Source organism: Stegodyphus dumicola, chromosome 1 (genome assembly GCF_044657685.1).
Source record: "Stegodyphus dumicola isolate Sdum_Otavi_A_Nest chromosome 1, ASM4465768v1".
NCBI lineage: Eukaryota > Metazoa > Arthropoda > Arachnida > Araneae > Eresidae > Stegodyphus > Stegodyphus dumicola.
In genome coordinates, this window is record NC_140768.1 from 189788544 (window position 1) to 189812670 (window position 24127).

Consider the following 24127-nt stretch of genomic DNA (forward strand, 5'->3'; position numbering starts at 1 on the left):
AAATTCCTATCACAGGTAAATTATGTGTGATATAAATAATTTAATCTCAATTTTCATCTATAAAACTGGCAAAAAGTATATGCTACTAAATTTATCATAGGTATTAGATTTAAAACAGAGTTGAAAATTTTTCAATCAACTTATTTACAGGATGTTTGAAATTGGCTTTAGTTATTGATATCCATTGTGCAAAGTAACAATGAGTGCAAAATGATGTTAAGAAGTCCAGATACAATGATTTTATAAATGGTTGACTGACCATTGTATTCAATGATGCAATTTACAGTATTGAACGAATGACAGAAATCTTCTCCTCTAAAAAAATCCTGTTATTTTTCTTTACTTGGTAGTAATGTCACGTTGAATGTAATTTCATCAAAACTGAAAACAGTAATACTTATTTAAGAAATGGAAAGAGAGAGAGAGAGAAGGAGATCATTTCTACATTTGAAACACATTTTATTTAAAAATTCAATTAAAAATTAAAATACTGTATGAAAATCCTCAGAATAAATTTTTTCACATTTACAGTTTAAACACTAGTTTACATATAAATATTCATGGTTAAGTAATGGCACATAGAGGCTTTTATATAAGTAAAACACAAGCAAACCTGAAATCTGAGTAACAGCATTATTATTTAGATTTTGCCTTTGAAGATATTTCTAGCATTGTAACCTAAACTTGTAATAGTGAACTATGAAAAATATGTCATATAATCAAATTCATAAACTTAGGAAAAAAAAAAAAAAAAAAAAAAAACATTTGTCTTTTGAGCAACAAGCCTAGGCACAATGGTATAAGGCAATGATAACATTTCTGGGAAATTCATAATCTAAAGTATATCATGATTAAATGAATTAATTTTTTAAAAATATTTTCCCCTTTTATTTTAAACAGACATTTCTGCAGATGTAAAATCATTCAAATTCAGATTTAGATTGACACTGGTAGCAGAAAACTTCTTTATATTTTAAGATCCCACCAGTAGGTGAGTGCTGAATGCTCTAAGTTCACCCACGGACCATTCCCAGGTGAATGGGCCAGCTGCATGTTTGGTTTTCTCCATATGTAATGTGACTAAGAAGCAGTTTCCCTTAGAAAGTCCTCTGTGAAGGATTTCCTCCTGTTAGGCAGACAGCCCTTGAGTGTTTTGCCATAATAGAAAATATCTGTATATTTCAACATAAAAGTATATAGGTCCCTTTTATTCAACAAGTAAAATTACTTGTACCATTTCAGTGGAATAAAGTTCTTAAATGGAAGAAATAAAAATAAACAAATGCTAGAAAACAAAATAATCATTATAGCACCATCTAATGAATAAAATGAAAAGTTTTTACTCTTTTCTATTCAACATAGAAACTGGAAACATTCTGGGAATTGTTTTCTATAATTATATCATATAATTTTTTGTTTAGATTTTACTCACAGATGGCATTATTTAGTGCTAATATTATTTTTTTTTTTTTCTGCTTATATGATGTATTTTTCAAAAATTGCACAAAATATTTTTGCTCCATGAAGAAGGACTTATCAATTTTGCAAAAAGAACTACAGTTTTCTATAAAAGATGAAATAGCATAGTTTTAAATCTGAAATTATGGTATTTCTTTCACATTAATTCCTGCAGATGTTATATTAAAAAGGGTGGTATTTCAACGAGATTATGACATTAAAAATGAAATGGAAAAAATCAGCAAGCTTTTGCAACTAATTTGCTGTTTATAGAATTATGAGTTATGCTAAATTTCTGTTTAAAAACTTGCTGTCAATATTAAGTATTACATAAAATTATATACAGTTCAAACTATTATTACGGTCACATTATGAACTACACTTTAAAAACATGTATTAAAAATTTTTTTGAAGTATATTTTTTTCAAAAATTCTATGACTGGGTAGATTTTTGTACAAAAATCCTGAAATTACTTTAGAAATTATAAATAAAACAGTTAAGCAACTAAAGAATATAAACTAAGAACATTTCATACAAGCTTTCGAGAAACTGAGATAAAATTCTTCACACATAAAACAAGAATAGTTATGAGATATAAAAATTAACATAATTCATAAAAGAGATTCCAGTTTTATTATTATTGTTTCTAAAAATATATTAGGAAACACAGATTACTTATGTATTAGAGAAAAAAAAATCAAGGGAAAGTTACTGTTTATCTATATTTATAAATTTCACAGCTAAACTATATAAAAATATATGATTTAAAAGTTCAGAAAGCTGAACATATTTAAGAATTTTAAATAATGTGGCAAAATAAATTACAAAAATGTGTAATATAAAACAATAGCATTCTTTGATAAATAATACAATCTAAATAAGATATTTCAATACAACTAGAAATAAATAAAATATTACTCTTAAACTTAACAGTACAAAATATTTCCCTCACAAACAGAAATGACAAAAATCACATAAAAGACAATTTTACCCGTAAAAGAAAAATCATAAATTTTCAGTTAAACATATTTATATTGAAATTAGATATATCACATTTTTTCTTATTTTAAAAAAAAAAAAAAAAAAAAAAAAAACATTATGGTAATCACATGAGAAGGAAAATAATGCAAAGAGAAAGACTAAATTAATACATATCAAGAAATTAATTGCTAAGGTATATTTTCAAACATATAATGTAAAAATACTGTTTAAAAGAATTGAAAAGTAGTATACCATAGCCAACATTACTTCATAATTCCTTGTACAGAATATGTTTCTTTATAAATGTTAATCGCATAAATTTTATTACTTCAAAACCATTATTAATAGTTTTTTGGTCAATGCAGCTCTATGGTTAATTGATTTTAATACATAATGTGAATACATATTAAATGAAATACATAAGGTAGAGAAACAGTTATATGGAAATGTATCTTATATGATGAAACAAAGTATGAAAATGTAACCAGCTACCTTAAAATTAAGATACCTTAAGATATTCACAAAGAAGACCTCAGAGTTAGCAAATTTTGAGGAAAAATTCTTTAAATAAATTTTAATCACTTCTGAATACCCTAACATAATTCTTTGCATATGACAATGGCTTTTAATGGCTGATCTGGCTTTAAGTTTAATGGCTGATCCTTAATAAGAATTCATCATTCTGCAACAAGAATACTATATGCCCTTTAGCAACTCTCCAGATTTTTTTTTTTTTTTTTTTTAATGGTGACTTTTGAATAAAGGCTTCATAAAGTACATTTGCTTTCAAATATAACTGATTTAAACTGAAGTTAAATGGTACGGTCATATCATATTTGGAGAGGCAAACACATGCATTTCTTCATGTAAAGAAGAATCATGGATCATTAGTAGTTTAACCTAGATTTGAATCTTAGGGAAGAGGGTATTTCCCATATGGATAATAAGACAACGAGCCAACAACCTTTAGAATGCTTTTCACAAAGAATTCTCTCTTCTTACATTCATAGCTTTTGCATGTTTTGCGATATTTAATTAAGCAAAGAATTATCTGAAGCAAACAAATAAATATTCACTTCTTTATTTAATACAAAAATTAAATAAATGTTTGCATATTTTAGTTAAATAAATTTTAAGATAACTTTTACATGACTGTGCTGTAACTGTTACTGCAATTTTCATAATGATCATTTGCATCCAATGTGATTTATCCTTTAAAAATGAGGAGGGAACCTTTATTGATAATTACAAAATCAACAGCAAATTTTTCAAAATCTGCTTAATCAATCTGTGTTTGCTGGATAATTATTTTAATCAATTAACTTTTATCAAATAAACAGGTGAAATAAATTTTTATTATCTTAAGCTTGAAGTTTTTTTCAGTATTTTTAGGAAACATTCATGTCATCAATTTACCACTGTTACTTCAAATTGGGTTAAAATTTCTCTCAATCTCATTTTTGGAATTCATAGAAAAGTTACAGTAAAAAATTATTAATTAAAAATCAGCTCCGTAAAATTATTATAGAGGCATGTCTTTAACTCATATTTATATAATTTAATTATTTACTACAATTTCTTTCTTTCATTATTAAATTAGTTTTTAATCTTTCCAAGAAAGTTTAGCACCCTTCCCAATTATCCATCTGAGGCAACTGCCTCACCCTTTTCCAAACCCTGCCTGCAAAAAATATAAATTCAAAACCAGTCATGATTATGGGTAATATAAAACATACAAAGTATTTAATTTCACCTGGTGGCAGCCAATGTGACACATTATTATTTTAAAAGTTAAACCCTAAATTTATCCATTTCGCTTTATTTGAAAAACCATTAAAAAAAAAAAAAAAAAAAACTTCCATTCCTTGTTTACGTTTTTTTAAGTGTGTTTAGTATAATAAATGACAGAAAAAAATTTTTTTTGCTCCTTACATAACTTGAAATAAATTTTGATGAAAACTCAGTCAGTAAATCCAGTTCTAAACTATTTAATAATAATAATAGTAAAAATTCTTATAACAAGTCCTCTCATATTCTTTTCAGCAATGCCTTGGACAAAAGTGTTGAGATCCACAAAAAACTTTGGTTTAGTTCAGCAATGCTAAACCATCCATTTTATCACAGAGCAAACATTTGGAGTTCAATAATGAATTACACAAGTCCTGCCTCTTTAGCCATTGAATAAAACATAGAGTCTTCCTTCTTCAGAAGATTTTCAGGTCTGTCCATTTCTACTATTTCTCCTTTGCTTAACACAATGACCCTAAGAAATTAGAATTCATTAAGTTCATGCATTTGTAGAGATATTACAAGGTGCGGCTATTAATTTCCAGGACTGATCTAATAACTCCAGGATATATCATACGAAATACATATCCATTTAGTATGTTTTGAAGTAACTCCCACCTGACTGTGCTCAGCACTTCTGTACTCTGCTGTATAAGTTTTGAAAACAACTTTAAAGTCCTTTTTTGGAATGTTCTTGAATGCGGATGTCACCATTTTATTGATGGCTTTGACATCCTCAAATATTGTTTCTTTCAGCAATTTTTTTCAGTTTTGAACACAAGAAAAAAAATCTGCCAGTGTTAAGTAGTCTAGTGAGTATGGGGGATGCTGCATCTCCATGACCACATGGTGGGCCCAAAACCGTTTCACTGGTAATGCAATGCAAGACCAAGCATTGTCATGCAAAAGCAGCCAATCTTGTCAGGGGAACAAATTCATGATAAATTAGTCCTTTTCTATCAAAGAAAGAGATAAACATTACCTTGATTACGGACTTTCGGATTTTTTTTTTTTTTTTTTTGTCTTGGTGAGCTTGGAGGTCACCACTGGGAGCACTGTTGTTTGCTTTCAAGGTCATTTTGGCAATACCAAGACTTGTCTCTCATTACTATTGAATCAAGGAATTCAAATCTAGCATCAGCATTGTTGATAAGCTCACTGAATGAATCCATTCTAAACAGCTTTCATTCCTACGATAAATGATGAGGAACGGATCTGGAACAAACCTTGCATTTCCCTAGGTCTTATGTCAAAATCTGCCAAACAGCCTACTTGGAAGTGTTCAGTTCACTGGCGAGTACTTGAATAGTTAATCAGCAATCCAAAGTCCAAGCTCACAAACTTTCTTAATTTCTTCTGTCATGCAAACGGAATGCGATCGTCCAGCGTGCACGCTATCTTCAGCACTTTTGGAGCCGTTTTAAAAGGAGATAAGTCATTCAAAAGAGCGTAAACGGCATAACGCTTCTTCTCTGTACACTTGTTTCAACAATCCACGGGTTACTGTGGCAGTTTTATGTTTCAATGCATGTTTCAAGGACAACCACTTGCTCCCAAATGAAGCCCACTTTGCAGATAAATCCAAAAAGACACATTAACGAGCTTTGACGATTTACAGTTCTTGTACAGTTAGAAATTAATGGTCGCACCTTGCATAATGATGTTTTTACTATTACTGTGCTAAATAAAAAGAAAGCAAACCTGACCTTATATGGTTACATAAAATTTTACAGAATGAAACCAGAAGTAGATCTGCAGCAAACATTTGATTAATTATATTACCAGCAATGAAAACTTAAATCAGTCAAATTTCAAGTATGTCAAAACTTTTAGAAATTTTACTAAACTCAGATAAAATATTCTCAGACAACACACACACACACACACACACACACACAAAAAAAAAAAAAAAAAAAAAAGTACAAAAGGGACAAAGCTAACACATACAAAATTTAAGTACACTGTAACTGAAAAGGGATAAAGTTATGTCAATAAAAAAGGATTAAAACATTAAATCTTATTTGGGATAACTGTAATAACACATGGAGGGGTTAAAATACAAGTGATATGAATAGGTGATTAAAACAAGTAAAAGAAAACAGCCATTTAATTAAAAATACATTAAATCAAATGGTAAATTCTCATCTTTCTGGAAATAAGTGAGAGATACTAAAATTGGGATTTTTCCTGATTAATGTCAATAAAGTTAAATTTGAAGTATTAAAATATCTCTGACAAGTTAAAACTTGAACACTCAATTAAAATATTTTGTATGGATAGCAGATTTACAACTTGTAGAAAGAAGAGCACTATTACCTTTTAACAAATTGTGACCCTAGAGTGACACACTGGATGAATTATAATAAATGATGAATTTTTGTGAATGCTGTTTGGATATAAAAGATAATGCACAATAAATAGCCTTTAAATTCTGAATTGAATATAAAGCAAATCTGAGGGGTCTGAAATCTGACAACTTAACTTTGAGTCACAAAGGTTGCACTAGCATAGTGCCCAGCCTTCAAACCACCTGGTATACAGACAGGGTTTTGGGGTATACTTACTATACTCACTTCTATGTTCAACAAAGAGTTGGCTGTAAATAACCACATTTGTATTATTTTTGTTAAACTGACTGAACAAGTCAAGATAGACTGATGTATCATACAAGGAGGAATTTCAAAATGACTGACCCTTTGAACACTGATACTGGATATGCAGTATTCCTCAAGCAGAGAATGAATCCTTAATGGAAAAGAAGGCACACCTAGGGGATGCACTCAGAATAGTACATTATATGAATTATCTAGCATTGGAATTCCAGCAAGATGGTTAGGTCATGTCATTACATTAACCATTTGACACCCTGAAACTACCAATTTTCGAATTTTTTTCTCCTCTTCCTTCCGAAATTTTTGAGTGAAAATCAATTGATTACTGATCTTTTGCCTCTAAATAACACAAAATGACTGCAGAATCATACATGTTTTAGGTCTTAGCACTTCAAATCAGATGCCTTTTAAAATTCGTTTTTAATGAGACAAAATAACTTCCTTTTATTAATATAAACAACTTTAAATTTCAAAAGTATTCATCGCACATCATGACTTCTATCATAAGCAATAAAAAATAGCAATAATTAAACTGCATATATATAAAAAAAAACCCTCTATATGTATGGCATTTGCTTTATGGTTTCAGGGCACAACCACTGCACCACTAGAGTATTGTGTCACAATGCTCTTGAGGCTCGGTGGTCGCAACTTGAAACCACTGCTCTTCACAATGGTGTTTGCTTGCTTCTCAAATAGGAATGTTTATTTTTACCTGGATATAGATAAGGGGTTTGGAAACCACAGAGTTATTTTATTACTAAACAATACATGCACCTGCCCAGTAAAAAGGTCTTTCTTTTTCCAGAGACTTTTCTCTGACCTCCAACAAACTTGCTCCCCAAGCTAGTATTGTGATTTGATAAACTATTTCTTGTGGTTTAAATTTAATGCACACTGCTCGACATTGAAAATGCAACACCAAGAAGGAGTGGTCAGAAATTTATGCAAATTTTAGAGTAGACTCATGTCACTGAGTTATACGAATGATGTTAAATGCCCAGCTCTCCGGCACACGTGAAGTAAGATATAAGGGAAGGAACGTGCAGAATGGGCAACATTCGTGTCATTATTTCTGCCAGACGAATTATCAAAGAATGCTGGTTTTTGTCCCGGAGGATATGTGTAATAGGAGAGAATGCCAGGCCGCTGTCAACGAAGACACTTCCAGCAAATAGACAATTTTACGAGGAGTACGGTGATTGGACTGAGAAGGGCGGGTTGGTCCTTACGTCAAATCGCAGCTGATACCCACATGGATGCGAGCACGGTGCATCGGATATGGCGAACATGATTGGAAAAAGGAAATGTGGCAAGCACGAAAGTGCGGGTGCAGCCAGAGTGACGTCAGCACGTGTGGATCGACACATCCGCCGACAAGCTGTGGCGGTCCCGCAAGTCACTTGTACCAAGATTCTGCAGCATGTGCAAGATACCCTGGATGTACCCGTGTCGACCAGAACCATTTCCCATCGATTGGTTGAACATGGTCTGCACTCACGGCGTCCGTTAAGAAGACTGCCATTGACCCCCACAGCATAGACAGCAACGTTTAGAATGGTGCTGGACTGGAGCGATGTGGATGACAGAATGGCGAAACGTCGTGTTCTCAGATGGGTCACATTTCTTCGCCGCATATGTGTGTGGTGTCGACGTGGAGACAGATCTAATACAGCAGAAACTGTGGAATGCCCCACCGTGCGACAACGTGGCATAATGGTTTGGGACGCTATGGCCTACGATTTCAGGTCACCCCTAGTTCGTATTCAGGGCACTATGACGGCTCAACGATACTTGGATAAAAATTTTTACAAAAATGCCTACTTGTAATTGCAGTGTATAAGAAACAGGTCCTACTTCTACAGAACAAAGTAAAATAATGAATTGTTTCAAGTGTAAACATGATGTCAGCTTCTACTGGCAGTTACTAACATTTGATTGGTTCTCAGAACAACAACAGTGATTGGCCAGGAAAGCTAGACATTACAAACCACTTCATAACTGTGTTTTTTATTTATATTAAAGTACATGTAACTTTTTTTGTATTGCAAATAATTGAATTTTGTGTTTTGTATTGAATTCAGTAATAAATTCTCTTTAAAATGATATATACAAGTTTGCATTTTGCGAAACGTAACATTTTTCTATAAGCATACAAAGTTCAAAAACATAAAAATTTCCAAAAGTGTCCACAATTTTGGCCACCACTGTATATTATCCCATCACATAATAAATATAATACTTTGCCATTTTATTCTATGACAAATTAATTCATGCTCTATTCTGCTTTAAAGGTCTTTTGAGGTCTACTTTTCTCTTCTTATCTAGTCTTGAAATAGCAACAGTGGGTAATAAATAAAATTTAAAAAATAAATAAATAAATAAATAAAAAAAGGAATTTAACATCATAGAGTATTGTGATAGGCAATGCCATATGCACTGCTAAAGCAACTGGAAACACTTGTTCTACAGCAATGGTATTACAGCACGTAATTTGAATTATGTTTAAATTTTTACATAAAAGTCAGTATTCATCCATGGGCCACATTAAGAACAAAAAGCATGCCAAAATTAGCCTACAGGTCACAGTTTGTTGGCCTTTTCTCTAATTATTGAGATGAAATATAAACATCAATTATCTCAAATAATGAAAAAAAAAATATCATTTGTGTTTGTTGTCTTAAATGGCTGGACACTTGCAACTTAATACATTCATCAGGAATGGCCATTACCCATCTGTTATTTAACAGTCTTATCACTGAGAATGTCACCCAAAATGCAACACAGGGGGCACCTGATTTTTCACAAACAAGACCGGAAAAATTTCATTTCAATTTTAACAGAGAACAACCATGGAAACACAGCCCACAACAATTTAAAGGCATACAATCTGTCTAAAAAAGAAACTAAATTCCTGTTTCCTGAAATTAGCAGCTCCATATGAAATCTAAAGTGTGATAGTTAATCAGACTTTAATGCTTTAATCTTAAAATTTTGGCACACACACACACACACCTTTAAAAAAAAAAAAAAAAAAAAAAAAAAAAAAAAAAAAAAAATGTTGCATAAAATGTAGGCCAAAAGAAATACACAAATTGGCCTATTACTGGTAAATCAGAACAGAGCAAAGCATCAGTATTACAATTTATTTTAAACTTGATAAAATTTATAAAGTATTTGTACTGATATACCCAGTTTATGTCTATAGCACAGACAAGTCTTCTTGTGGTTCAGACATTACAAAGGTAAGACAAGAGACATTAATAAAAATTCAAAGTCAAGCCATCTAAAGACTGAAATCATCTAAACACTGATAAAAAAATGCATGGAAATTATAGCTGCCAATCAGAAATGCCAAATAATGAATGCTTGCAAAAGAATTTAGCATGTCCAATATTTAAATTCACAACACGTTGGCATAAAATTTAATGAAAGGAAGATTTGAACTTGATATGTTATGAACAAACTAACTAAAGACTAACAAAAGACATTCTTGAAATGAAAAGGTAAAGATCAAAATTCTTATATTCTATCACCGTGATGATGACATTGCATCATCGACCTTCAACGTCATCAAATACATACACATACAAGGAAAGAGAATTAAATATCTAGAATTTATGAATAAAAAAGAAAGGATAGATCTAAATATTTTGGCATAATGTCGATATGATCTGTACTTTCTGTATTTGCATATATCACAGAATACAAAGTATGCCACTAAATTCATTGGAAACTAAGTTTCACTGAAACTCAAATAAAAAATTTGTTAGATTATAACTCTTTGTATTCAAAGCATCATAAAAATGACTTACTTATCATAGTCCATGATTGTGTTAAGCCTGTGTGCTATTGTTAATACTGTGCAATCATTGAATTTTGTACGTATGGTGGACTGTATGAGCTCATCTGTTTCTACATCCACTGCTGCTGTGGCCTCATCCAGAACTAAAACCCTAGATTTCCTGAGCAAAGCTCTGGCCAAGCATACTAGTTGTCTCTGTCCAACACTATAAAGATAAACAGATGTTATTAAAAAAATTAAGCAACAAGGAAAAATATAAATTCTTTATTTCCCTTTTTAAATAAAAATAGCCATAATTACTAATTTAAGGGGGGAGTCGGGTTTCAGATTTTAATGGTCCCCCAAAAGCATTTTGATGCTCTTTTCTTCACACTTAAGCCATATACAATTCAACAGCAGAATTACAAAAATTAATAAAAAGCATAACAGCATGTTTAAAATTTCTGATGCAATGTTAAGTGTTGGCATACATTTTTCAATTCTTTTTGTCTTTTCTTAGTTTATTATATCAATGTTCAGTTTTCTTAGTAAGACAGCTTCTAAAACTTTGTTTTTAATTATTAACTTTATTTATTAAATGTCAAATTCTCTGCGCTTATACCAGATGAAATTACATTCAACAGCAGAATCAATAAATATTTTAAAGACAGTGTATTAAATTAAAAATTCGGTCTTCCAGGTGCACATGTTCAGTGGAGGACTATGTTACTCAAAATTAGATGGCTGTATATGTCGTCGTTTTCACATAATGTGAGAAATACATGGTGGCTGCAATTTGAAAACTGATACAGCCTTTTTTAGATATTCAATGCAAAATCTCGTTTCAAGACCAACAGCCCATCTTTTTTTTTTTTTTTTTTTAGGCTAAATTTTTCATTGTTGAATAGATCTATAGTTTAATAAGAATTCCAATTTTAGGAGCATTTGTTATTTCTTTTTTGAAAGGGAGAGGAACTGTTTTGTTCATTAAATGTAAAATCACTTAAACAAATTATTAAATAATAATAATAATAATAATAACAAAAATTTAGAAGTTATTTAAAAATTTATGATAATAACAACTTCAATTTAGAAGGTGAGGTGTAATATATATCTTACATATCATTTATGATAAGAAAGTATATGTAAAATGAAATTTTGATTTTAATTTACAGTATTCCCTAAAGTCTCTTTTGCAATTTGGTAATTTTCCATTTCTATCCTAAAAACAGTAACTGACTTACAATAAAAAAATCTCTCTGGACTGGGCCATTTCAAATTTAAACCCTATAATGAGATTCTTATAAAATGCCATGAGGCATGTACTTCATGGCAAAAGGTCTTTTAGCCAATTATAATATTAAATTTTGAGAACCAAAATCTTAAATAATTAATATGGATGTTAGTAAAGAGACATTTTGGACAAATATTAACATTCAATACTTTTCAAGATGTCTTGTTGTTAGACTATCAATAATAATTTTACTAAATGTAATGCAGAATCCAGTTTTAGAATTAATCAGGAATACTTATCAATTTCTATTAAAGGTGTGGTATGAAACTGAAACAAAATTTTCAAATTAAATCTTTTCAGAGTTATATGCTAAGCAATTTTCTTTTAAAATATACCAGTCTTCTACATTAAGTATTTCCACATATAGTATGATATGGTTTTACATTTCAGAAAATCTGAGAAGATATTCTATTTTTTGTTTTCAGAAATTTCTTTTGAACTGCAATGATAGTCATTTTATAATACATAAATCTTTAATGGAATGAAAACCAGGGTAGATATTTTTTTCTTAGCTAAAACTGATGTTATGATAAATAATTTCAAATTTATTTTCTGCGATTTTACAGGATTTAACCACAGTAAGCATTTACAATTATAAAAAATTTATGATTATCACAAATTAAATTTAGCAGTAGAATAATGTAACCATAAACAAGGCAAAATCAAGTTATCACTTAACCGAGCTCACAATGAAAACTAATAACATATTAAAAGCGGTGGGAAAAAAATCTGAAGTTCAGGAACATTGTTTTGTTTTTCCAATTTCTATTTCAAAAAGCCAACAGCATACAAAGGGTCTGCTGATTTTCTTCTCTCTTGCTGCATCTTTTTTCCCCAAAAAGTTTTGGTTTGCAAAATTTAATATTATTATTGACTAAATCACAAGTATGTGCAGCAGCAGCGCCAAACAGGCGATACGGACTTAAAAACTGTACAGAAAAGTGCCAATCGGCGAAACAGTAAACCCGTTTGGCAAACCTACAGGCTGACGGGGAGAGAAGAATTTTCCCCGGCAGTCAAGTGGAACTACTTCAACAAATGTGTGCGTCTCTGCTTCGCCGAGATATGTGAACTTGTGTACTCGCATCTGTACTGTGCTCTGAATTTCTTAAGCCGTTATAATGTACCCGGCAACTGTTACTTTTCCTTATTAAATTTGATTATTAATTGTAACATGTCTATCTTAACTAAGATTTCGGCTTTCCTAGTTAATGTTAGGGATATTTTCGTATGCACGTGTTACTCACACGTACATCATTGGTGACCCTGTCCCTCGCTCCTTCTGTTTCGATCCCTAATGACTATCTGTCTCAATCTTTGTTAAAAAACTAAAAATATGCCTTATTTTGATGCCAATGCTCCTCCTTATGACTGATAAAGGCTCCACCCTATTTATTTCCTCCTCATTTTATAGTACAGATTACACGTGGTTTATCACACTTAAGGAGGATTTACAGGTATGTGGTCAAATTTTTTTAATTATCTGTGATTGGTCTTAATTATGTTTTTGTGATATGTTTTGCTCTAAAATTATAGTTTTAATTTAATTATTGATTGTTTAAAATTGATCTTTGGGTAATATTTGTGCTCACACTTTTATTGAGATATTGAATGTCTTCATTATTTTATTCTAAATTGATACTGTTTTGATAAGGTATAGTGCAAAACATTAAGTTTACGATTTACGATATATTTATAATTGGCAACCATGCCAGGATCGGAAGGCCAAACCAACAAGGAATCGAATATGGCGGTTCAAGAGCCACAAATCTCACAAGTGGCAGTTAAAATTCCCCCTTTATGGAAAAAAAAATGTTAAACTTTGGTTTATTCAAGTTGAAAGTAACTTTGCTTTAGCGAAGATTAGTAGCGATAGTACAAAATACAACCACGTGGTTTCTTCGATAGACCCTGAAACTCTTTCCGCAGTATCAGATATTTTATTTAATCCCCCAGCGACGGCTAAATATGATGCCCTTAAAGCTAGGTTAATAGTAGAATTCTCAGATTCGGAAAGCGAGCAAATACGCAGACTTATTTCTGAATTGCATTTAGGGGACGACAAACCATCTCACTTATTGAGAAAAATGAGAGAATTAGGTGGAAGCTGTATAACTGACGAATTTTTAAAATCATTATGGCTGCAAAGGTTACCTTCCGAGGTGCATGCCATTTTATCAATAAGTTCAGAATCCTTAGACAATTTAGCAAAAATGGCTGATAAGATAGCTGAAGTGCGCACGCCAACAAACAACAGCGTGTTCGCGGTCCAGGCAGCTTCGGCGAGTTCCCCCAGAAACCCTAACGATTCTGGTGCCCCCCTCGAGGAGCTTAAGGCCTTAAGGAGTGAAATCTCTGCCCTAAGTAAACAAGTCGAGCGACTCTCCCGCGGAAAAACGAGGAATAATTTCCCCCGGGATCAACATAACAAAGCACGTAGTTTTTCGCGTGGGCATTCCCGAGAGCATGTGAACAATTATTGTTATTTTCATTCGCGATTCGGTAATAATGCACGAAAATGTCGAGCACCTTGTTCCTTTTCTCAGAACACTACGGCCCAGGAAAACTAGTAGTAGCGGCTGTCGATCGAAATTCATCGGCAGTCGCGCATTCATGTCGTTTACATGTTTACGATAACAGATTAAATTTAAACTTTTTGATTGAATCGGGCTCGGATGTTTCATGTGTGACACCGACTTCTAAGTTTAAGAAAATGCATCCTGATTCGCTTCAATTATTTGCCGCGAATAATTCCAGAATTTCTACGTATGGAACAAAATTGTTAACTGTGAATTTAGGACTTAGACGAAACTTTTCTTGGAAGTTTTTAATCGCCGATGTAGCAGTGCCTATAATAGGAGCCGGCTTTTTAAGGCATTTTGATCTTTTAATCAATTTAAAACGAGGTAGGCTTATCGATAATACTACGAAATTAACTCGTATTGGTTCTCTTTCCGATTCTAAAAATTATTTTTCAGTAAAGTTAATATCTGGTGATTCACCATATCACAGAATCTTGAAAGACTTTCCAGAAGTACTGAAGTTAAAATCCGATTCGGGTAGAGTAAAGCATAGTACGGTTCATTACATCAAAACAAACGGTCCTCCTGTGCACAGTAAACCGCGTAGGTTAAGCCCTAAGTTATACGAAGCAGTAAAAAAAGAATTTCAATTTATGATAGATCAAGGTATTTGTAGACCATCAAAATCAGCATGGTCATCACCTCTTCATGTAGTTTCTAAAAGTTCGGGCGACATACGGCCAGTAGGAGACTACCGAAAACTAAACGCGTGCACCGAACCCGACAGATACCCTATCCCGCATTTACAAGACTTTAATAATACGCTTAGCGGAAAGACAATTTTTTCAAAAATTGATATCGTTCGGGCATATCATCATATACCAGTCCATCCAGATCATATACCGAAAACTGCAGTTTGCACCTCATTTGGTCTTTTCGAATTTCCGTTTTTAAATTTCGGACTGTGCGGAGCAGCTCAAACCTTTCAAAGGTTTATGAACGAAATTCTTGGAGATCTAAAATTCACCTACGTCTACTTAGATGATATTTTGATATTTAGTGATACGGAAGATGAGCATAAATCTCACCTACGTACTGTTTTTGAAAGATTAACTTTATATGGATTGACAATTAACGCTTCGAAATGTGTTTTCGGCGTTCCGGAAATATCTTTTTTAGGCCATATAATCAATAAAGATGGTACCAAGCCTCTGACGAACAAAGTGGAACCGATACTTAACTACCCACTTCCGAAAACGGTAAAAGATTTGCAGAGATTTTTAGGATTTTTAAATTTTTACCGTCGATTTTTACCCAACGTAGCCCAGAATCAAATACATTTAACTTCGTATTTAAAAGGGGCTAAGAAAAATGATAAGACAATCCTGAATTTGTCTGAGGAAGCGCGGAGTGAATTTCAAAAGTGCAAACAGCTAATCGCTAATGCTGTTCTTTTGGCACACCCGAAGAAAGATGCCCAGTTGGTTTTACAGGTTGATGCGTCAGACTTCGCGATCGGTGGAACGTTATCACAAATAGTTGATAGAAATTTACAGCCTCTCGCATTTTTCTCACGAAAGCTTTCGCAGGCGGAAAGGAACTATAGTGCGTATGATCGAGAGCTATTGGCAGCTTATGCTGCTATTGGGCATTTTAAGCATATGTTGGAAGCACGGAACTTTTCTTTAATCACCGATCACAAACCGCTCACGTATGCATTCCGACAGCGTTTGGATAAGTGTTCACCTCGTCAGGCTAGGCAGTTAGACTTTATCTCACAATTCACCACTGAAATTCGCCATATAAAAGGTTCGGAGAATATCGCTGCCGACGTACATTCGCGTATAGAAGCAATAAGCATGCCTAACCCTATCGACTATGAGGAAATCGCTAAAATGCAAGAAATCGACCCAGAATTACAAACATTGCTTAAAGAGTCAAAAGTTCTACATCTCAAAAAAGTTACCTTACCGAATTGTAGCTTACCGATATATTGCGATGTGTCAACAGGTAACGTCCGTCCTTACATTCCTCCGGCATTCCGTGAGAAAGTTTTTGCCACCTTGCACAATTTGTCTCACCCCGGCATTCGCGCATCAACAAAGTTAGTATGTTCACGGTTTGTTTGGTCTTCCATCTGCAAAGATTGCGCGAAATGGGCACGGCAGTGCATTCCGTGCCAGAAAGCAAAAGTAAGCAGGCATACTAGAACCCCGTTAATGAAGTTTCCAGACCAATCACAGAGGTTTGATCACGTCCACCTTGACCTTGTTGGTCCCCTACCTCCTTCTCAAAATAATTATTACTGTCTAACTATGATAGATAGATTTACTAGATGGCCCGAAGCAGTACCCATACCAGACATAACAGCACGCACAGTAGCACAGGCTTTCTATGACCACTGGATTACTCGATTTGGTTGTCCGACTGTTATTACTACCGACCAAGGGCGACAGTTTGAAAGCGGCTTATTTCGAGCCCTTTCCCAATTATTGGGAATCAAGAGGATCAGGACGTCTCCGTACCACCCACAGGCGAATGGACTAATCGAGGAATTCCACCGTCCTTTGAAAGCTGCCTTAAAAGCTTATGATACCAGTGACTGGGTGGCTGCCCTTCCAACGCTGCTGATGGGTTTCCGCACCGCTCTCAAAGAGGACATAGGAGCAACCACTTCTGAACTGGTGTATGGAAATCCGTCTCCCAGGAGAATTTTTCAATCCGACACCTCCGGATGCGTTCCCCAAACAGTTTGTGGAGGATTTAAAATCTCACTTTGCCAGTGTCCACCCGACCACGACTTCTAGCCACGGCCAGCGAACATGTTTCATTCATCCACGCCTTCACAAGTCCACATATGTGTTTGTTCGACACGACGGAGTTAGAAAACCACTTCAAACTCCTTATGATGGACCATTTAAGGTGCTAGAAAGACAAGATAAAACGTTTGATCTCGAAATAAAAGGGACTAAGCAAACGATCTCCATAGATAGACTGAAACCCGCTTTTGTAACCATGGACTCTTCTCAAGTTGCTTCCAAGAGTGTGAAAAAAACTTCGGACAATTGTATCACCCGTTCTGGACGATTAATCCGACCCCCGCATCGGTATGTCACATTTCGTTGACACTGCGGAGGGAGTATGCAGCGGCAGCGCCAAACAGGCGATACAGACTTAAAAACTGTACAGAAAAGCGCCAATTGGCGAAACAGTAAACCCGTTTGGCAAACCTACAGGCTGACGGGGAGAGAAGAATTTTCCCCGGCAGTCAAGTGGAACTACTTCAACAAATGTGTGCGTCTCTGCTTCGCCGAGATATGTGAACTTGTGTACTCGCATCTGTACTGTGCTCTGAATTTCTTAAGCCGTTATAATGTACCCGGCAACTGTTACTTTTCCTTATTAAATTTGATTATTAATTGTAACATGTCTATCTTAACTAAGATTTCGGCTTTCCTAGTTAATGTTAGGGATATTTTCGTATGCACGTGTTACTCACACGTACATCATATGTTACTATTGTCAGGACAGGAAAAGAACATAAACAAATTCTAAAAGGAGATTTAAGGTGATATTAAGCCTAATTTTCATCTTACATATCTCCCTTCAAAGAGGAGGGGAAAAAAGCTTAGTGGGAAAAAAGTCTTTTACAGGGAAAATGCATTATTAAATGAAGAGAAATGCTACCATATAAAAGTTATAAACCAAATAATACTTTCTAAAAATGCAGAATGTAAATTTAGGGCATTGTATATTTTGCAAATACACGATTCTTACTTTCATTGAAATTTCGATCTTCACACAAATTCATTAAAAAATACTCTTATTTGTACTCTTATGTCACTTTATCAGAAAATATCATATAATTTTTTTTTTACTTAACCATTGCTTATCTTGATACAAAACAATTAAACACAAGAAATTATAAAATTCTAATTTTCATTCCCATAACCAACCTCTTTAACATCATACCTACTAAAACTTTCATTACTTTCTAATTAGCCATACTCCCATGAAAAGTTGGCAATGAGTACTGGTAATTTAGTGAATAGGCAAGAAATGCTTTTTTAGCTATCTTTGATGACTCACAGATAAAATTCCATTAATAAATAATGAGAAGAATTTTATGAGAAACAAGAAATTTTATGAGAGAACGAAACTCTATGTGTCAAGATATACATTTTTACAACTAATTGATGCTATTAAATGTGAAATGGACATAAAGCTTTGTAAATTCTTATGTAACAAAATATATGATGCATGCATGCGTGAATAGGCTGCTCTTGCTTGCATACTTGAAACTTAAATAACTGATTTTATAACTGGTGTTTTTAAATACTCATTATGAAATCATTTTTATTCAACTTTTTCAATTTTAAAATCCTACTGTGGTCAAAAAGAAGGTTCTCCATCCATCTATGGCATGTCGCCAAATGGGTTATTTCGAGCCAAATATAGCAACACTGTTCTCCTTTGGCATTTTCTGGCAACCCTAAATGTGGGGAAGCTATCTTACCATGGATGGACATCTTGTAACAATATATTACAACTATTATATTATTCACATCACGAAAGACTAAATGGGTTGGAAGAATGTGTGCTGATGTGTACGGTAAGCTAATAACAATTATGATACACCCTGTGGCCTCTAATTCATTGGAATGCAGATCCCCATGGCCAGGCTAAGAGAATTTAAACTGGAAAATAAAGTCAAGCAGTTGCACATAGATATATTATTAGTTGCCAATTAATAAAAGAAATGGAGAAAAATTCAAACTAAAAAATTTCTACACATACTAATCAGAAAATCAAGACAGTTAGTGAAATATTAATAAAAAGAAGACAAAACAGGAAGAACTGGATGGGACATTAGAACTTCACCAAAGGTTTTGCAGGCATAGTCCCTATTACACTAACTGCCAGTTTTTCTAGAAAACATCCTAGGGGGGAGTAAGAATAAGATAGACCCTGTTTCAGAAATCTACATGTGTTAAAAAGATGAAATATATTGAACTAGTAAAAACTGATGCTGGAAAAGCAAAAATCATTCACCTATGATACTGGTCAGACCGGCACCTTAGGCTGGAAGCACCCTACTCTCTTTCTCAACCTAAGCAACCAGTTTATCATGATAAAACTATCATCAATAGCCATATTGTAGTTATTTTAAAAAGCTTACAACATGCTCCAGAATATAATACAGTCAAAAGTCATTAATTCGGACCTCAAAGCTACAAACTTTCTGCGCATGCGTCGCGTTGACGCATGTGCGTAAGACAGGGTTCATAGCCACATTTTAGTTAAAAAAATAAGTGCCTATAAGCACTTTTCAAGCACATTTTAAGAAAAAAATAAGCATCTGTCTAATTACATTATACACAACTGCATAACCTTAAAAATTAGACTTGTAATTTAAAACATGAGAAATGCAGTATTTATTAAGAGAGAATAAGCATAACCTCAACCATGGAATATAATTACTTTTTTTTTTTTTTTAATATTTTAAATAATAGTTCAATTTACAGAACTAGTTTACAATGAGAGGAAAAAAAAACTTTGCAGAACTAAACTATATTACAAGATTTAATGATGAAATTTCAGTTCAAAATAGAGAAAATAAATAATAATAAGGCATATTTATTGTATTCGCTTGGAATCTAATAATAAATACAATTTATGTTTCCACTCATATTGATATTTAAATAATTTTCATTGTATATCAGTTTTCCCTTAACAGATATTGCAAGCAAAGTAATTTAAGTAAAAAACAGGAACAATTCTGAAATCAGAAGACAGAAATTTGCTTCAGGCAGTCAACCCTTAACAGTAAAAGCTTAACTAACCCGCATACTTGGAAATTGGCGAATATTCGGACAGTCGAGCGTAGCCTGAAAAAGAGGAGCGGCGAGAGGGTAGACTGTAGCCGCTCTTTAAATTTTTCTGCTAAATAAATGCTTTTGACATTTCGATATGCGCATCATATAAAAATAAACCAATGGAACTGAAAAATATTCTGCTTAGCAAGCACAGTAAAACTCTTTTAAGTGTTCATAAACAAATCTAGGACAGAACATCAAAATTAATTATCTCTGCAAAATATTGCAAACGTTATTGCACAATACATGCGCTGTAATTCTTCCCTACGTGATATTACGCAATCGGAATCAACAGCTGCCGGTATTGGGAGAATAAAGAACTAAATAACTGGGGTGTTTTTCATTCTAATTTTCAACAGATGGCGTTAAAATTCTGGAATAGAATCATTCTTCGCTTGGGTTGATAGACCGCAGAACTTCTAGTCCTATTCAATTCAGATTGGAAAGTGACAAAGAAAAAAAAAAAGGTCCGTTTCTTGTTTTGCAGCGAACTATAATAGTTTCAATATTCGAGATTTTGCGGAGAAAGGGGAGAACCTTCCAGTCTTCATACTGTATAATGTATTGGCTAAAAAAACAAAATTATTTTGACTATTCGATTACTTTCCCTTTATTTAAGCCATTCCGAATATTATTCCTTAGAAAGCTAATCTGTGTTAAAACACAACCATTTTTGAAAGTTTACTATACTTCAGCAGTTACTGCAACTATGTTATTATAAATATTCATACATATGCTGATAATATAAGCATAAAGATCATAATAAACACGAATATGAACTGACCAAGTAGAACGAGAATTCAAATTATTAAGATCTTGATAGAAATTCAAACATGTGTAGTATTTGGGTGGGAGGAAAAGAATGCCTAATGTAGCGGAATTTTCTACTGCTTTCGCATTTCATTGACCAATAGAACGACAGGCACCTTTCTGTACTCTTCGTGCCCACCAAAGGTTATGTTAATGCAGAGAAAGGGGAAAAGCTATTTCCGGGAGTATGATTCACCATCTGACATTCCTTATTAAAAAGAAAAGTTGTTTATTTAGTTTTGGCTTTGGTATGGGGAAAAATAGCGCATTCATTAAAAAAAAAGCACTAAAAGCAAAAAATAAGCACTAAAAACAAAAGGATAAGGGCTTTAAAGAAAACGTAAGCACCTATAAGGGCTTTTATATTTTATTTTCAAATATAAGGACTTATAAGCACTTATAAGGACCGCTACGAACCCTGGTCAGATCTTTACGGCTGCGAATATGCGTGTGTGCATGCACAAAATATGTTTACGAATGCCCATTCAATGTATAACGGACGGTATAAGCTACGCTAAAATTATCTAATTCAATTAATGTTGCAGATTGCGTTGTTCCTTTATCTTCAAATTGGATCCGGCTTATTATTTTTTGAAGACTGTTAGAGCAATTTTTTAAAAGTAAGCTTGAACTTTCGATTATGTCAAATAGAATTTCTGATATATATTTACTACTATGTAAAGGATCTACAAAGCGAAAGTATGTTTCGAAATCCATTAAACAAAAAGTGGAATTCCTGCAAAAAATGGATAAAGGATAATAGATTTGTTTATCTAACCATTCCAAAATCTGTTTATCAATTTCATGCTGCTCTGTGTGGGGGGGGGGGGGTGAATGTCGCAGCGCGTAATGAACTGGAAGTTGATCTGTCAGCACTATTCTTATCTTCAGGGCAGATGTTTTTATTTTATTTGGCTTACAATTCATTACTAAATGTAATATTTCATCTCGATGTACTCCGTTTTTGATATGATTTAAATCAAATTCCTTGTCATTATAATTCGCTTCCGATAGCGACTTCGAAAGCAAAAGAATTTCGATTGACAAATTAGTCAGTATTCTCGACACAGCAATTATAGGACTTGAACAGTGGAACTTTGTAACTGAACAAGAAATTATGTCTGTTTATAGAATTAAAGAGAAAGTATTATCACATAAAAAACGAAGCAACTTAAACAACTTACATTGAAAGAAATGTTTAATAAAGTAAACAAATAAATATTAAGCTTTTTTTCTTTGTAAATTTTGATACCCTTTAGATCATAATTGTTCTCTATTTCATCAATTACGGTTTCATATTTTTAATTTTTTAATTTCTGTATGCCATCTTACCAGATTTAAACTGATGATCTATAATCCACAAAAATCAATAATCTGGAATCGCCGAAGTCCCAACGAGCCCGGATTAACGACTTTTGACTGTACGTATTTTTAGAATAGAATGGTACATGAGAGATAACATGGATTTAGCTAATGAAAGAAAACACAACTATATGATATGTAAGAGAAAATTTTATTATATAAATTATAACCATTGTTAATTTATCTAAGGGAAGTTTTAAAAGCTAATACCTTTAAAGACATAATATAGAAGTTGTATTTCCACTTGATTTCAGCTAGTATGTGAAAGGGAATACTTACCGATTTACAACACTACCACCAGAGGATTTTTTTTAGTAATGCAAAACTGGGCAAAATTTAAAGTATTTTGTTTCCTTACTTCCACTCCTTTTCAGCCAGTTATGATTAGAAAATAAAGATAATCAGAATAATAAACTCTGAAATGGTAAAATAACTCTTTACTGGAAAAATTTAGGGACGAGGACGTAAAGGCATGATGGCCAAAATTTTAACCTGACCTATAAATCTGGCCAATAAAAACAGGCCACTAACCTGAATTAATTAAAACAATTTAAAAATTTATCCCAGTAATATCTACCAAAATATTTGAAAAAATTTGATAAATTTTATCTAGTTCTGTTCAATTTTTATTGAAAAATGAAAATTAAAAATCATGAAAATAGTAAAAGGGGGACATGATTTCAAAAACTGTACAATTCATTCAAAATATGCGAGAAGGATTGAGATAAAAAACAGTGAGAATCATCCATGTCAGAATGATCATACATTACTAGCATCTTATTCATCAGAGTAATTTTGGTTTCACTTCTTTAAAGTTTTTGCTTCATTTCACAACTTTGCTTTACTAAAGCCAAATCAACTGAGACAATAACAGGTAAGTTTTGGTCAAAATAACTAAAATTACTAGCTATAAATACATTAGTACTGGCACAAGAAAACTGATTTCTGCCATAAAAACAAGCAATAAATGGCAGCGAAAAAAACTTACTAAGATACAGTTAACAGAGGGTAATGTATTTTAAAATTAAATCAGGGAAAAGACATTCATTGCTGTTTCATACCAAAAAAATGTACTTATCTATTGCAAAAATACAAAAAACTGGAGAATTTATTTTCAAGCCCAGTAATATTTGCAGGATACAATGCTTCTTGCAAACAAGAATTCCTTGTTTTCAACTGTTTTAAGTAAACCAGACTACAAAGCAGAAACTGGAGCACTTTGAAAGAATTCATTAAAAAAATATGTACTATAAGAAAAAATTGATTTTCTTGAAAAGAAATAACATAAGGTAAAAAACATGAATATATGCAGTATTCACTGCATAAAACTACAGCATAGTAAATTCTTTCCACTAATTTTGATAATGTAGATCCCATATACTTTGTGAGAAGCATATAAGATAGCACTTGATGTTTAGTAATTGTGTGATTAAAACTAAACAGTCATATTGCTTAATCTTAATCAGTGCAACAATAACAGAATTTAAAACTGCATCAAATATTTTACTTATTGAATAAGATTGATATCATTTATCATTTTAACCACTTTTTCACCCATTATATTTTAGGATAATTAAAGTGTAAACTGGTGTATGTAAAAAAGTATAATTTGTTGCCTGCTTCATTAAAATTTCATAAA

The 24127-nt window shown here is 32.8% G+C and overlaps 1 protein-coding gene across 3 annotated transcripts in view; it reads right to left on the minus strand.

The window, feature by feature from the left end:
• Positions 1-438: 438 nt before the first annotated feature.
• The window catches only part of LOC118189122 (multidrug resistance-associated protein 1-like), a 190529-nt gene continuing 166840 nt past the window's right edge, over positions 439-24127 (minus strand). For all 3 annotated transcript variants that reach the window (XM_085824093.1, XM_085824104.1, XM_085824099.1), the window contains 2 exons: positions 10656-10850; positions 439-4703 (listed from right to left, as the gene is read on the minus strand). In XM_085824093.1, the coding sequence (XP_085680219.1) occupies positions 4592-4703; positions 10656-10850 (307 nt within the window). In that variant the 3' untranslated portion in view covers positions 439-4591. The remainder of the gene's footprint in view (positions 4704-10655; positions 10851-24127) is intronic.